This window comes from Gekko japonicus, unplaced genomic scaffold, assembly GCF_001447785.1.
Source record: "Gekko japonicus isolate JY-2015 unplaced genomic scaffold, Gekko_japonicus_V1.1 scaffold2544, whole genome shotgun sequence".
In the NCBI taxonomy this organism is placed as follows: domain Eukaryota; kingdom Metazoa; phylum Chordata; class Lepidosauria; order Squamata; family Gekkonidae; genus Gekko; species Gekko japonicus.
The window spans coordinates 43,095-55,810 of record NW_015169256.1 but is presented as its reverse complement, the minus strand read 5'-3'; the positions used below and the strand labels follow the sequence as shown (position 1 = coordinate 55,810).

The window sequence follows — 12,716 nt, the reverse complement described above, 5'->3', positions numbered from 1 at the left end:
TGATTGAGGTTGTTAGGAACATGTTGAGCTTAATATTTCTTGGCCTGTGGTTAGAATTCACCCAAAAAGTCTCTTGTAGACTGAGGGGAGACGTATACATTTCTTCTATCTGCATCCATGGCTTTTGATGGTCTCGATGTAGCATTGATCCCACTTGTGCCATTATAGTAGCACAATAGTAGCTACGGAGGTGTGGGAAGTTTAATCCTCCTAGACAGGAGGGTTGATGCAATATTGATTTATTCTGGATTTTTTCCCCTCCCAAAGAAATCGCATGAGTGTGTTTTGCCAGGTACTTGTGTCTTTTTTCGGAATAGGAATCGGTAAAGTGCGGAACAAAAAGAGGAATTTTGGTACTATGAAACTTTTCACTAGGTGTAACCTATCAGCCAAAGTTAGTAGTAAGGCATTCCATTTTAGCATATCTTCTTTTATTGACGTATGAATTCTGTGATAGTTATATTTTGCCAAGTCCTTGAGGTTTAGGGGTACAACTACCCCCAGATGCCTTCAGCTTTCTGTGATCCACTTAAAATCAAAGGATGATTTAATGACTATATCTGTTTGTTTTGTGATCTTAATTGGATAAATTTCCGATTTTGAGAGATTAATCTGTAAGCCAGACACTGCTGAGAAGCTGGACAAAGATCTGTTTAGTGTTGTGATGGAATGAACTGGGTTTGAGATGTATAGCGTAAGGTCATCTGCATACAGGTTGATTCTATGTTCCTGACCCTTGATGGTGATGCCCCTGAGGATTAGATTGGACCTCAGATCTTCTGCCAAGGGTTCCACAGATAATGCAAAGATTAACGGGGATAAGGGGCATCCTTGTCTGGTTCCTCTGGAGATGTTGAAATACCTCGAATTGGTATTGTTGACCCTAACTCTTGTCCTGTTATTTTTGTATAGAGCTTGTATTCCTCTTAAAAAGTTTTCTCCAAACCCGATTTTCCTGAGTAGTGCCAGTATGTACGATATCTCCACCGAATCGAACGCTTTTTCGAAGTCCAGCGCCAAAATCAGAGACTCTTCCTTAGCTCTCTTCCCATGCACGATGATGTTTAAGGATCTGCGGATGTTATCTGATATTTGCCTGTTTGGGATGAATACTGTTTGATCCGGGCTGATGTACTGCGCAATAAATACTTTGATTCTGTTGGCTAGAATGGAGGTGAATATCTTATTATCATGATTTAATAGGGAAATCGGTCTATATGAGGCTGGGTTAGTAGGGTCCCTATTATCTTTGTGGATCACCACAATTGCCGAATCTGACCAAGAGGTAGACATATCCGCAGCTCCATTTTCCATTAAAGCCGCCTGCAATTTGCCAGTTTGGTGTAGTGGTTAAGTGTGTGGACTCTAATCTGGGAGAACCAGGTTTGATTCCCCACTCCTCCACTTGCAGCTGCTGGATGACCTTGGGCAAGCCATAGTTCTGTCAGAGCTGTTCCCTCAAGGACAGTTCTCTCAGAGCTCTCTCAGCCCTGCCTACCTCACAGTATAAATCCAATCTCTTCTCTTCTTCTCTCTTCTAAACGTAACTAGTAATCATTCAAGATAGAGTAAGTTCCAGGGGAAGTGCAGGAGCCTCTTTCCTCTACCTCACTCTCAATTAAAACCAATGATTATAATGAACAAAAGGAACAAACTAACAATTTCAAAAAATACCTTTATTCCATTATTAAATGGCACAGACCTTTAGATGTAAACTCTGGAAATTTTATAGGAGGAACCTGGTGTGTAATTTCATTTGTTAACTTTGAATTTAAGGATTCAGCTCTTGTGCACTGCTTTCTAAGCTCACCGTTAGGTGTAAAAGGTGCAGAAATGCCAATAAAGAACTTTGATCAGTAATCAGAAACTATTCCACTACAATCCCATAAACACTGGCAGAAAAACCTGTCATTCGATCAGTGTCTTTGCCATTCAAGTAAACAGCATGTGCACAATTAAATAGATGATTAGAGTTTATTTTCAAAATGGAATGGGGACTTTCCCCAGAAGAACAAAGCCATACTTTCCAGCACTAACAAACATCTCATCCCTGCAGTTGGAATACACCAGTGTGGTCGGATTCCCGGCACTACGAGCAGAAGCAGGACTGCCACAAATGGCTTCTTTCTTTTGGACACTCCACACCACCATGCTGCCAGGAATGGGAGAGAATTTGGATTAATTAACTTCCACGCATATTTGCAGAAGCAAATTCCACTGAATTCAAGTCCACATATGTTTATGACATTATGAAGTACAATTGAATGTACGCATGAGGAAACAGAGCACAACGTTCTTCCAGAGGAAATAGATTCAGGCGGGTAGCCGTGTTGGTCTGAAGCAATCTAACAAAGTTTGAACCCAGTGGCACCTTTAAGACCAACAAAACTTAATTCTGGGTATTAGCTTTCATGCGCATGCACATTTCATCAGATCTGATGAAGCATGCATGCACATGAAAGTTATACCCAACATTAAACTTTGTTGGTCTTAAAGGTGCTACTGGACTCAAACTTTGTTCTTCCCAAGGTAAAGCCTGCTATCATAAAACAGTAGGGTGTGAATAAATTTCAAACAGTTAATCTCTTTGCATGTCACATGGCAATACAATTGTTATAATAAAAGTACAGCCTAGCTCTAAGACTAGCTAGGCCAGCTAACAATATAATGTATTGACAGCAGCACTGCCATGTCAGAAAAATGAATAACACAAATATATTCAGGTGTGGCAAGAAGATACACTGGTCCCAATATTGAGATACATGTTGCCACTAATATGATTCAGGCCACCAGACACAGGCTTGTCTAATCCCCTTTTCCTCATCTGTAAGCATAAGACTGGTCCTATCAAATTCAGTTTCTCAGTAGTGTTTTGCTGAGTCAGGCCAGGGTGCAGCTTCTTACCAGGAATATACTTTGTATATCATGGTGCTGTATAACTGCTTTTCAAAGGGAGCACTTCAGTCAAGATAACTGCTTCTACCAAGCCTGCAAAACTTGTGACCCTCTAAGTCCCTGCAGGGAGGGAAGGAGTAGAAGGAACATCTAGTCTATTCTAAGACACTTCACGTCCCTCCAGGGAGAAAGAATGTATGCAGCATACAACCTATACTGTGGCCTATCAAGTGCTTTGCAATCTCTCTCTTCAGTCCCAAGCATGCAGCAAAACACAGAGACCATCAGTCATCTGGCAGGCCACAATATATGACTGGTGAGACACATTCAGCTCGGTGGATCACAAATTCTGCAGACCTCCTTGCACAGTGTCATTTGAATGTGGTTTTTATCTTTTCTGTCCTAAATTATCTCATCCCACTAGTTTTGCATGCTTTGTCAGCTGTGTGTGTCAGACTTGTATACAATTATTCCAGCATCACAAAGCCTCACAGTAAGGAAAAGTAGTACTGGAAAGACTCAACATCAATCGAAGACTCTCAGTACTCTATTCTCTTAGTACCCAACTGTAATGTACTAATTCCAGACCACGTGCAGGGCAAGGGCTCCACGCGGTCCTCAGAAGCCGTCGAGCTTCACTTCCAAAGACAATGAACTCTGCGGATCCTAGACCGCACCAATAGGGGGGCTAGGCTCCCGGCCGAGAGCCTATGGGACTCTTGGTCACTGTAAATAGCCAATACAGGGAGTGGGGTGTGTTTGGGGTGTGGGTGTCCGGACACATATAAGCCAGCCTGCGAGCCGAGCAAGTTGTCTTGTTCCTGATCCACAAATAAAGTATGAGAGCTGTTTTCACTCGTCAGTCTCAGTACTTTTCACCAACTGTGCAATGGCAGTCTCCACACTAGGCATAAAAGGAGAGAGGAAGTCACTAATTTAATGACTGTTACCTTCCATCATCCTGACCTCCCAGTGACACAAGGTATAGGTCATTTGGAGAGAATGCGAGATTTTCAATTTTGCCTTTGTGAAGAGACAACCGAGCCAACATTTCTCTTTTTTGGTAGTCCCATAAAATAATGTCTGCCTGGGGCAGAAAAAAAAGGGTCAGCAAGACAAGTAGTACTTAGGACAGCACCAAAGTTTGAGAGGTAAAAGATATTTAGAGCCAAAAAAAAAAATCAATTTAAAGAGCCATAAACACGCCTTTTAAAAACAATCTATCAGCATGGTCATATCATATAAAGCCTCACTGAGACAGAAAAGGCTGATTGTGTCACTACCCTGAATGGAAGAAGATCTCACAAATCTGACAGGTGCATTCCATTTCACAGACAAATGGCAGAATCAAAAATGGACCAAGATAGGGTAAAAGAACTGAAAACAAGTGACTGATTAATTATCTACATTTTAAAGTGTAGAAGAGCTGCCGATCTTCTGCCCTGTGGCACACAGATTAAGAAGTTAAGTGTCTATCATTGGCTTCTATAAAAAAGTCAAGAGGCTGTAAGTGATTTGCCCAGAATCACATATACATTATACCACGAGGCCATTCAAAAACATAGCACTGATGCTTCCCTTGTATGACTTTTAAAAAACCCATTATAGTTCAGTATTTATGTTATCTTTCTATCTCATGCTGAAATGAGAATGTTCTTATTTTTGCTGAGACAAAATTTCCATCAGAGAAACAACACAGTCCTAGTCCTATCAATTAGCCCAACTGCAGACAAATAAAAAGGTTACAACTATGATTGTAGCTTACAGGTATAAAGGTATGAGATCTAAATGGGTTCAACATACACTATTTAAAGCCTACACCAATAAGACCAGGCATGAGAAAGTATCATATTTTCCTCATGTCATCATAGCTTCCCTCAGAAAATATGTATAGTTTTAAAAAGGGGCCCTCATGTACCTTGAAGCCCATGAATGTGATCTGACCAGAAGCCACATAAGATCCACTTGAAGAAACCGTGACACAGGAGACATTGTTGGTGTGACCATGTAAGAAATCCTGAGTACGAACATTTATGCCTTGCACGATAACTGTACAACCCAGTGGATAGATGAAGTGCTCCCGATCTGGGTGGCAGATGAGACCAGATGGAACATGCCCTGAAAAGCAAAAGCGCAGGAAAGAGTATCATGTCACTGAGGAAAGAATGTGAGGTGCTCTGGATTTTAGTTACATGCACTTTTGTTGCAGGATGCAGAGGTTCTTTCAGTGCATTTTTATTGGTTTCCAACATGCAGTGAATGTCAGCTTATACGCAAATCCCCTAAACACAAGAAGTTCTCCCATGCTGTCCCACATTAACACATGTCCATAAAATATACCAGTTATTTGGTACTTCTTTATTTGATCTATATTCCACAATGATTCTGCCCCATTGAGATTCTCTCCCAAACCCTCTTTTTATCAGACTTCAGGCAGAACGAGTTGAAGCTGAATTGAAGAGGTGATGCTGGTAAGGAAGGCTGATGCTTTGAAAGGACTCTAGACCCACCTGCTTTGGATAGAGTAGAGTTGGCTGCAGAGCAGGTTAAGAACTTGGAATTGCTCATGAACCCAGCCTGGCTATTTGAAAAGCAGGCTGACAGCCTGCTCAAGAGCAGTGTTCCCTCTAAGCTGAGCTAGTGTGAGCTAGCTCACAGTTTTTAGCCTCCGGCTCACACATTTTTGTCTTCGCTCAGGAAGGATGGCTCCAGAGCAAACTAATTTATGCAGTAGCCAAATCGCTTGCTCACAACTTTAATGCCAGTAGCTCACAAAGTAGAATTTTTGCTCACAAGACTCCACAGCTTAGAGGAAGCATTACTCAAGAGTGTTTTCTATTAGCAGCATCTGATTCATTAACTCTCTGTATTTTCAGACTCAGCCAAACTGGACATGTTAACCAATGCTTTTATAGCATTGTGGTTGGACTACTGTAACATGCTCTGCATGGAATTGACTTTGAAGACAACCCAAAAATTGCAACTGGTTCAGAATGAGGCAGCCCAATTGTTGCCAGGAGACAGCCAATAGGAACATGCCTATTTTAAAACAGCTTCATTGGCTGCCAGGTAGTTTCTGAGTTCAGTGTGCTAATTATGACCTTCAAAGTCCTTCATGGCCTAGGACTCACATATCTGAAGAACCATCTCTGTCCATATGTCCCCATGAACTACTGTTTTCTAGCTGTCACCTACTGGTTGTTCCCCTACTTAAGGCTGCTTCCTTGGCATCTATCAGAACCCATTCATTTTCAGCAGTGACTCCTATCTTGTGGAAGAGGCTGCCTGAGGATGTGAGCTGGTAGAAATGTGATCATTTCTAGGAAGCACTGTACGGCTGTTTAATTCACTAGGACATTTATTGGGGTTTGAGCTGCCAGGATTATGGGGTGATGTTAGGAGGGCTTTGTTGTAGTATGGATGGTTTTAATTGAGAATGGTAAATCACCATGAGCTACAGGGTATAAAGGCAGGGCATAAATACTTTAATAAATATGGCAAATGAATGTTGAATTTGGTCTAGTCTGTAGTTTTAGGGCAGAACTCAGTGCTCAGGTTGATTCCCTGACCACTGTGTGTTCAAAGATCTGTGAGAGACAGAAGGAATTTGTTCTGAACCTTTTTAACTATTTAGTCTGAAGTCTCTTGGCTAGAAGACAGCTGGGAGAATGTTGAGAGATCCCGAGTCATAGTGGGACTGCTGAGTAATCCAGTTGTAGATACATCTTTTCTTCTATCCTCACATGTTCTCCAAATTAAAGCCCATAAATCCATTTGACTTTTGTAAACTAATCTGTTTTTGTTTGCTTATTTTCCATGGTCTGCCTTCTACAACGATGAGTCCATTATCTTCCACAGAGGAAGCAGGAAGCCTGAACAGAACCTGATTCCCACCTTAACAAAAAATAAAGACCTAAGGAGAATGGGTTTATTGACAACTTCAAGATGCCTCCATGAAGAACTCAGTGACTTCTCAACCTTCCACCCTCAAACCTTCACATCCTACCAACCCCAACATTTCAAATCCCACTAGACCTCAAACAAGACTCACTGAGCTTAGGTGCCAGCACCTAATCTACTGAAAGACTATGAATAATAGTGTATTCCTGAACATGTGCAGAGTGTGGCTGTTGCACACACAGCAACCAGAAACAACTGTCAGCCTTTAAGGTTTCCCAGGCATCCTGCCCTGCCCCGCCCCGCCCCGCCCCCAATCCATTAGCTACATTTCTTCCTTTCTCCAAGGAAATTAGGGTAGCATCTGTGTTTCGTTCCTCACCCATCACCATCTTCTGTGTGGTAGGTTAGGATGACGGACAGCGTGACTAGCCCACATATTAATTCTATGGCTGGAGATTTGAACCCAGTCATTTCCTGCCCTTCCTCCAGCCCACGGGGCGCTACCATTGAAGCCGATGACCGCCTCCAGCTGGAGTCCGTTCAGGTGGTCCTCGGACGATTCAGACTCTCCAGTCGCCATGGTGGCTTCTCCTGCTAACACCTCACTCGGCGGCAGTGTATGTTTGTTGCTATGGAAACTGCGCCGGCGCTACGTGGGCCCGAGCCAGTAGCGCATGCGTAGAAACTGGAGAGGGAGTGGGCGCGGCTTGACGGTCAGTGTTTTCGGCAGGGCAGGTGTGTTTTGTTTTGCAGTGAGAGGCAAGCGCGCGGAGTGCTCGTGGGCTACAGTACAGAGGGAGTTAGATTTGATGAGGAATGCTCGTATTTAGTTGCTGGCATGGGTGGTATGGCGCTTTAAAGAGCACGCGGCATAGATTACTTCGAACTAGACCACAAAACAGGCATATAAAGCTGCCATACCTCTGAGGTTTTGTGGCTGGAGATACCCGTTTTACTCAGCCCCGCGGGAGCGGCGTTTCATGTTTCGTTAGGAGGAAGCTTGATAGGTGACTGCCCTTCGCAAAAGCTGTAACTTGGGTTATCCAGACAAAGCAGACCCCCCCCCCCTCCATATCTGAAGGACTCCCACACAAAATTGCAAGAACATGGTTCCAAAGAACGGATCCTCATAGATCCTCAGGGTTTTTCAATTGTGTCACCCCAAATGCATCATCAAATCACATAACACATCCACAGTCACAGCTTGTGCCACAAAATCATGGTTCCACAGATTCGTGGTGACACCATTCTGCAAAAACATGAATGTAAAGCACGGATCCCTATGGATCCTTGGGGGTTTTGTTTTGGCACATCCCAAACATACCATGAAATCCCATATCATGTCCATGGCCACAGCCTACACCACAGAATTCACAGTGCCACGGCGTGGTAACACCATGCTGCAAAAACATGGTTCCGAAGCTGGGATCCTCATGGATTCTTATGATTTTTGCATTGGGTCACCCCATGTCCCACTCTGGAGGTCACGGGCCATGCGGATCGCCCCCCCCAACAAACCCCGCAAGACCTCCGCGGCATGACTCACCAGGAGGAACGGAGGGCAACGATCTGGTGAGGGAGGCAAGACCGGCGACCCCTGCCGTGGCACGCTGTGTCAGCCGAGCCAGGAGACGGGACCGGGGTCCACGGAGCAACCCCTTGGAAGAAGAAAGGGATGGCGGCGACTTGTCCAGAGGGCCGAGAACGGGCTCAGAGGAGCGAGTGCAGCCGCAGAGCGGCGGCGGTGGCGCGGCCCTGGGGCCGCCAGAACTACCGCCGGCCTACCCAGCATTCACCCAAGAGACGCCCCACCGGCGTCCCGGTAGATAAAGGAGGGTGTGGCCCAAGCCGGGGGCGGATGGGCGGTCCTGGGAGCGGGGCGGGGAGATAAAAGGCAGGATGGAGAAGGGGCCAGAGAGGAGGAGTACGCTGTGGAACGAAGGAGGACACTGAGAGAGAGACACACAAAGACGGCAGAGAGAGGGGAAAGAAGTCTGCAGTATGCTGGCAGAGAGACACTCGGGGTGACCTTAAACCCCGTCCCCTGCCTATCTGAGGCCCCTCACTCCCTCTCCCTTTTTGGAGCCTGCCACTTCCAGGGCTGGCTGTCCTGCAGGAATCCGGTCGATACCCCGACAATATGGCCACAGGGGGCGCCACACCAAAGACCAAGGGAGAGGCCGACACCCCAACATCACCATCAAATTACATACCTTGTCCATGGCCATAGAATGCACCACAGAAATCACATGTCCACGGCTTCGTGGCGACACCATGCTGCCAAAACTTGGTTCCAAAGCATGGATCCTCATGGTTCCTCAAGGTTTTTGCGTTGGGTCACCATGAGCACACCATCAAATGTCATATCATGTCCACCGGCACAGCCTGAACCACAGAAATCATGGATTCACTGCTTTGCGGCAACACCATCAACAAAAACATGATTCTGAAGCATGGATCCCCATGCTTTCCTGAAATCTGTTTTAACTGATATGACTAATACAGTTGTTAATACAGTTATTAAAGTCCAACTCAAATTTACTTTCATTCGGTATTAATCAGTGTCCAAATAAAAAAAGCAAAAATCACCCTTCATGTAACCTTAATATATTTCTCAGCTATTCATCATTACTCATAAACAGTTAACAAAATAATTATCTGAGGTTCCAATTTAAATTATAGCTGTAATCTAATTCCTTTATTTCTTATTTTACAGCTTAGCATCTATTTAAACTAATATACCTTGTGTAATTATTTGAATCTGACTTAGATTAACTTACATTCAATGTTTAACAAAAAAATCCTTATGGAAATTAAATAAACCATGGCTGCGAGAGTTGGACTATAAGGAAGGCCGAGCGCCCAAGAATAGATTCTTTTGAACTATGGTGCTGGAGAAGACTCTTGAGAGTCCCTTAGACTGCAAGAAGATCAAATCAGTCAATCCTAAAAGAAATCAACCCTGACTGTTCCCTGGAAGGCCAGATAATGAAACTGAAGCTCAAATACCAAATGAGAAGGGAGCACTCACTGGAGAAGACCCTGATGCTGGGAAAGATTGAAGGTCAAAGAAGACGGGGACAGCAAAGGATGAGATGGTTAGACAGTGTCATAGATGCAACGAACATGAAATTGAGCAAACTTCAGAGGACAGTGGAAGACAGGAAGGCCTGGCGTGATCTGGTCCATGGGGTCGCGAAGAGTCGGACTCGACTGTGCGACTGAACAACAAAAACACTGATATGTTTCCCAACCACTCATCATTACTCCCAGATATTTAAAAGACATAATCCAAAGTTCAAATCATATTGCATTGTTCTTTTCCTGATTTTCTGTAGCTTCTTTTTTGCCAGAACCATATTTAAATGTCTTAGTTCTTTGTAAAGGTGAAGTTCCACTTTTAACTCTTGTCCTTTTACTTCCAACATGTTTGTAGGATATGTTTTTCCATTGTCTTTCTGTCCTTTCTTGGCTCTAATATGTTTGGCATTTTTCCTTATATTTTTCCTTGTATTTTTCAATAGCTCAGTAGCTTCTTTTTTGCCAGAATCATATTTAAATGTCTTAGTTCTTTGTAAAGGTGAAGTTCCACTTTTAACTCTTGTCCTTTTACTTCCAACATGTTTGTAGGATATGTTTTTCCATTGTCTTTCTGTCCTTTCTAGGCTCTGATATATTTGGCATTTTCCCTTGTGTTTTTTCTTGTATTTTTCACTGTTCTCCGTTTAGCCCTCCTACTCAGTTTATTACGTATTGGGTCTTGATATCCTCCTTTTGCTGCTTCTAACTCCAGAGCATCTCTTGTTGGTTTCTTTGTACTAACCACTTGATTAATTTGGCTCTCACATCCTATTATAGGTAGAGTCACAATATCTTCTGGTAAATTTTCTTGGTTACATTCTAATTTTTTATCAATATCTTGCTGCAATAACAAAAGCTCTTCCTCATCCTTCCCCTTTAAAACGGAACCCAGTGGTCTCTCCCTGAGATTCTCGAATGCCGTCTTAACTGCTTGTTCAATCTCCTCACATAAAAGTTTTTTAAACTGTTCACAGGTTAGTTGCACGATTCGTATATTTTGCTCTTCCTCCGTTCCCTCCATTTCAAATGCCGTTTTCTTAATTTCACCTTTTACCCCACTGATAGCTTTTAGGTGCTTTTTACTCCCCGTTTCTCTTCCCGGCCATTCTTCCAATAGTGGGGGTCATTCAAGGGGTTTTTACAATACTAAGCGTCAGATTTTACAATTTGAGTTCGTACTCACATTTAACTCCTTGTTTTACCTTGTTTTGCTGCACATTATGTTTTGTATTATTTCAGTAGTCTTTAAAAAAAGTGGTTGTGTCTTTGCAAATCATGGCAGCCATGTTTGCTCCATTTCCTGTCTCCGCGTAGAAACATTCTCCTCCACCCTCGTTCGTTGCCACTCACGGGCTATCCGAGCAAGTCTTCTGCCCCCAGCCTCCCTCCAGAAGGTCTGGTGAAGCCCAACAAAGGTCCTGAGAACCCCGGGGAGCTTCTAAGAGACAAGGAAGGACGGGGTTGATCGGGAGCAGCCTGAACGAACACCCAGGATGATGCGCCACTTCCCTCTGCCTATTTTCTTCGTAAAATTCTAACTAGCAAGTGTTTTTCTGATTTCTTTTAAAGGATTATTGTCTCACTTTTTAGGCCTTGTCTGCTGTAGCTTCAGTAGTTTTACTGCAATACATGAAATCCAAATCTACCTGATCCTATGTAGTCTAGTCCTTAAACTAAACAAATTGCTATAACTGATTTAGGTGAATGGCTAGACTTACTCAGTAGAGATGGGCACAAACCAAACAACAAAGCCAAATCTGTCATAAATTTTGCCGTTTGTGGTCTGCAAATTGAATTTTGTAATGGATCCACTGTCTTGAACGTCCATGAACTTTTAAGGCAGTTCGTGTACAGACCAGAAAGCAGGGATTTAAGTTCAAAGGAACTGCACAAGAAAGTGCAAAAAAATAGCTGAGCAGTGGGGAACAGGCTGCTCCCTGCCACTCGGCTATTTTTCACGCTTTCTGCAAATCCTGTTTAAAAGGACTGTGGTCCCTTTCAATGGGGTTTGCGGGGCCACAAACTGGTTCATGAATGAATCTCCTGCTTAAATTCATTTCATGGTTTGGCCATGAACCACGAACTGACACAAACCACATGTTTCCAGTTCATGCCCATCCCTATTACTCAGCATATCTAATCCCCAGAGACTATAGGTGATAATTTCTTTGCTAAATTAATGCTGTGGCTGATGGGGATGACTGCAAGAATCACAACTGGAGTATGCAAAATTAGCTTCACAATGTAGGTGGGGTGTCCTGGGAGAAAAAGTACCTGTCTTTTCCAAGGGCACTTGCCAGTGCTGTGTTAACTACCAGATCAGAGTAGCAGCGGCTGATGATCAAACACATCCTGAAGTGATTACAAACGATGTACATACATTTAAAGTTCCTTACTGGCATGCATGAAAGGGTAGTAGAAGAAATGGACTGCAATAAGTAAATCTGCTGATAATTCCCTTGAGTTTATGCCAGGGCAAAATTGTCACTTTATAGTCTTGATGATCAACGTGTAAGGGGGAAGGGACAGGTTTACAAACCTTTTGCTAGCTGAAATAAGGCTGAGTACACACAGAGCAGGTGAGTCTTTTGTGGCCTTTTCTGTCATGTGCTTGGGGCATCCAGGAAGACAGTCAGGGAATGCCAGTTCTGTAGCTACTCTGTTCCTAATGTAGTTCATCTGCCCCCCAGAGCATGAACTGAAACTTGCCAACTCCTAGGCCAGGGCTGGCCAAACTGTGGCTTGGGAGCCACATGTGGCTCTTTGACACATTGTGTGGCTCCCAGCAGGGCGACTGGGGAAGCGAAGGGGAGGCATGCCTCCCTGATTGGTCTTCCCTT

The 12,716-nt window shown here is 43.7% G+C and overlaps 1 protein-coding gene across 1 annotated transcript in view; it reads right to left on the bottom strand.

Moving 5' to 3' along the window:
• CFAP52 (cilia and flagella associated protein 52) overlaps positions 1-7,375 on the bottom strand; it is a 46,176-nt gene extending 38,801 nt beyond the window's left edge. Inside the window, exons 1-4 of the mRNA XM_015416509.1 lie at positions 7,300-7,375; positions 4,814-5,013; positions 3,846-3,982; positions 2,024-2,152 (exon numbers count right to left, since the gene is read on the bottom strand). Coding sequence (XP_015271995.1) covers positions 2,024-2,152; positions 3,846-3,982; positions 4,814-5,013; positions 7,300-7,375 — 542 coding nt within the window. The remainder of the gene's footprint in view (positions 1-2,023; positions 2,153-3,845; positions 3,983-4,813; positions 5,014-7,299) is intronic.
• Positions 7,376-12,716: the final 5,341 nt, after the last annotated feature.